This window comes from Microtus ochrogaster, chromosome 17 (genome assembly GCF_000317375.1).
Source record: "Microtus ochrogaster isolate Prairie Vole_2 chromosome 17, MicOch1.0, whole genome shotgun sequence".
Lineage (NCBI taxonomy): Eukaryota > Metazoa > Chordata > Mammalia > Rodentia > Cricetidae > Microtus > Microtus ochrogaster.
Genome location: NC_022019.1, coordinates 21,031,101 through 21,034,837, shown reverse-complemented (window position 1 = coordinate 21,034,837; position 3,737 = coordinate 21,031,101). Strand labels below are relative to the sequence as shown.

At 52.3% G+C, this 3,737-nt stretch overlaps 1 protein-coding gene across 3 annotated transcripts in view; it reads right to left on the bottom strand.

The window, feature by feature from the left end:
- Positions 1-1,845: 1,845 nt before the first annotated feature.
- Positions 1,846-3,737, bottom strand: part of Siah3 (siah E3 ubiquitin protein ligase family member 3) — a 60,359-nt gene continuing 58,467 nt past the window's right edge. For all 3 annotated transcript variants that reach the window (XM_005355621.2, XM_026783189.1, XM_026783190.1), the window contains exon 2: positions 1,846-3,643. In XM_005355621.2, coding sequence (XP_005355678.1) covers positions 2,975-3,643 — 669 coding nt within the window. In that variant the 3' untranslated portion in view covers positions 1,846-2,974. The remainder of the gene's footprint in view (positions 3,644-3,737) is intronic.

Here is a 3,737-nt window from a genome sequence, read left to right as displayed (position 1 = left end):
GAGTCATTCATTTAGGCTCAGACTCAAGGAGAGGCGTGCTTCTCTTTAAACAAACTGCTCACAGCTGCCAATTCAAATACAGACAGCTCGTGTCTCTTAAGTGCTCCTGTTCTGTCTGCCTACGCCCTCTATTAAAACTCAAACACTCCTCAGACAGTATCACTAAGCTGAGTGTTTTGGCCTGAATGAGGCAACCACGTTCCAGAATCTATGAACAAGAGGCTTGAGAGTGGGCGGCGGAGGCCAAAGGACACTGGGCCCCTGAGGCCTCCGTGTGCCTCGTCCTTCCCACCTCCCCGGGACCAGTGGACTTCCACAATGCTAAGACGCCACTAAAAGCGGATTTCCCTCCAGCCTTTCCCTGTGGATTTTCCTTCTCACCCATTCAGTTTTCAAGTCTCCAATCCACTGCTGAAGCAAGACCCTCCTGAACACTGTGGGGTGGGGGTGAGGGCAGGGAGTCATCTTCCTATGGAGAATACAAAGTCTGAACTGGTAAAGTGGAGTTTTACTTGTGGTCTGACATGTGACCTTGAGAAGGTCACGGCACGCCTCTGAACCTGTGTGTTGAGGGGAGTGATGGGCTTTATTCAGGGCTAAAGGAGGGAGCCTTTGGGTGATAAAAACACTCAAACACGGTTTGTTTTTATTCCTCTCTTCGGTTTCCAATGCACCGGTGTTAGCTTGTTAGTTTGCACCTTCGTCTTCTGTTCTTCACATCTGAGTGTGAAGAGAAAGGCCGTCTTGGGAGCACCATAGTTGGATGAAAAGAACACATCTCCTAACCTTTCTTCTGGAGATTTCTAGAAACTGCATTCAAGTCACTCGCTTGAATACAGTGTGCAGTTATGACAGCTGGCAGTCCTTCTTAGTTTGGCTCAGTAGCAAGGTCAAGGCAATGCTGTGAGAGCTCCGAGGCCTGTGAGCATTACATGTCATGTATTCTTCTTGAGGTGTTGTGTGTCTGTTTAGCTGGGACACTTAAGATGTTACAAATGACCCTCAGAAGCTAGGGGAGGAACTGTGCCTTCTGATGGATGCCTTTAGACAGTTGGGGAGGTCCTGGGTAGGAGGGATGGAGCCCTACCAGTGGTCTCTCCAAGGACCGACACACCAGCCTTAGGTCTAGGTGTGGTTGGAGATTAATGGCCTGGAGCCCACAGGACACAAGCTTCCTGATACCTCCCAGCTTCATCTTCGTGATAATCTGTGAGCAAAGTTAATTTGCTCAGGCCCTGGATAGGTGAAGCCTAGGTTCAGAGTCTCAGCAAGGACTGGGTGACCGGGAAGAGCTGTGTTTTCATAGTTCTATAAACTCATGCTTCGAGTGTGGCTCAGCAGGCAGCAAAAGCGGCTGGGAAAATCAACCCGTTTGGGAGGATGGGTAGTGTATTTTAAGATGAATTAGTTTTGGTGGAGAAAAGATTGCTGATGGGCAGCCAGGACAATCTGCCTGAAACTCAGTTTTCGCTGGGAGGCCAGTCAGGCCCAGAAAGTGTGCCTGAGGTCAGGGAGTGAGCCGGAGAAAGGCCCATACAGCCCTCTAGAGAGCTGTGCTGGTTTGGGGTGCCATGCTTTCCCCTAGCACCTGACAGTGACAGAAAGGACACTGTGGACATGTGACCCCACTGGGAAGGCTTTAAGGTGTGCAACTAAGAACAGAAAGAAAGCAGAGCAAAGACCCCCCACTTCTTTCCAGTGCAGGACAGCCTTTCCCCAAAAGTTATGCTTTGTTCTAATGAGAGAGAGAGAGAGAGAGGGAGCGCGCGCGCTCTGGGGGGTGAGAAGATGGGGGGTGAGGAGGGGTGAGGGTGAGGGTGAAGGTGGGTGAGGGATGGAGTGAGGGTAGGAGTGGGTGGGTGGGGTGTGGGGATAGGGAACGGGTGGGTGAGGTGAGGCAGGTTATTGAGGTTCCCTTCTGCCTATGCCGAACTTACTCCTACATAGCCATATTTATGTGCTGGACAGGGCTACAGAACGTGTTAGTCAGTAAGGAGAGAAAAGGGGAGGCCCAGAGTGTGTCACAGCGAGCTCTTCATGCTAAAAGTTCTAGTTGCTTCTTTCTGGGGTCCCCGTGTTTGATGATGGGTCTTATGCATACACCATCAAGGACAGAGTGGTTCTCTGTCTGATACAAAAAGGTGTGTGCACATGTGTGTATGTGTGTGTGTGTGGGGGGGGTGATAGATTTATAATTTATACATTTAAAGCGTCTCGTCTTGCTGAGGCAGGCGTGCCCTCTCAGAGGTCAGAGGTTAGTGCCGTCTTTTTCCTTGCAACTCTTCTTCTGCATCATACCTATCCCGCTCTCCCCAGAGGCGAGGCGATTTTCAGAGGAGCACCAAGAACATCTGGGCTTTAATTGCAAAGCAAAGAGGAATGGCATGGCCAGGGAATGAGGCCAGAACCTGAAAAACAGAGGGGTTTGTATCTGATGGCTGACCCCAACCCGGGATCAGGTGACCACTTCTGACCCAGAGTGCGCCTCTAGGTGACCCCACTGTTTGTGGACAAACAGCTTAGCTTTGACCCCAAGGCTCCTGGAAAGGTGGCAGTCACGGCTGGCTGCCTCAGCCAGGACAAGTCAGACTCTACCTGAAACCGCCCGAAAAGAGAAGGAAGGAGCTGTTGGGAAGCCAAGTCTCCCATTAGCCCCAGTGTCCTGCTTCTTGGCATTCGCTCCCTGTGGAAGCAGTAGCAAAAGCGACTAGTGGTGGCCGGAAATAACTACTCTGGTAGGATCTTCCAAACGTTCTACCAAACTGTACCAACAACACACAGGACAGATTTCACACCAAGACCTTGACTCATAGATGTTTACATAACAGAATGCCCGTGGCCGATGAATACTAATACCACAAATTACCTGAGACGAAAAAGAAAGAAAAGAAGGAAGAAAGGGGGAATAAAAATGTCCTGACATCTGGAGGTTCAAGGTGCACACAGGCAGCATGAGTATCAGCAGCTCCTGGCCTCAGATCTCGGCATCCGTGGCGCGGACCTCGGTTGCGGTGATAGCGATTCCAATGGCGAGGCTGCCGTTGTCAGAGAAGAGCTGGGCCAGTGAGGTGTTGAGAACCAGGCAGTCCCCATCAGTGATGACCGAATCCACACACTCCAGGACAGATCTCGGGGTGGCCTCCCATTTGAGACGCCTGTGGTTTCTGTTGAGCTCCAGGCGATAGGTGAAGCAGTCGGCCTGGGTGGGGGTCCCGATCAGCATCATGGTAGCAAAGAACTGGGGGTGCCCTTCGTGTCGTTCCTGTTTCCTGAGCACCAGGAGGAAGTGGTGGCCGAGGCAGGAGTGCATGATGATCCAGTCGGCTGGCGCGGGGAGGTGCATGTCCGTGGCCAAGAAGACTATCTCAGCCCCTTGCAGGATGTCGATCCTGTGGATCTGGCGCAGGTGAGGCACCACCACCTCCAGGTGGCCTTCCCACTGGCAGGAGAAGAGTGGGCATAGGCAGGGTGTCACCTGAGCACTGTGCGTCCCTGCCTCCTGGTGGTTGAGGTGGCGGGGGCGGGCATGGTGGCACAGGTGGTTATGGTGACAGTGGTGGCGATGGTGGTGGGGAAGATGATGTGGGTGGAAGCTACCTTGCTCTGTGGAGTTCTGAGTGACGGCCCGTCTACTGGACACATACTAGAAGGAAAGAGAAGGGCATTAGTGGGGTGACAGACTTGTCTCTGGCTCCAAGTATGGCTCTCCCGATATTCGAAGTGACAGTGAAGGCATG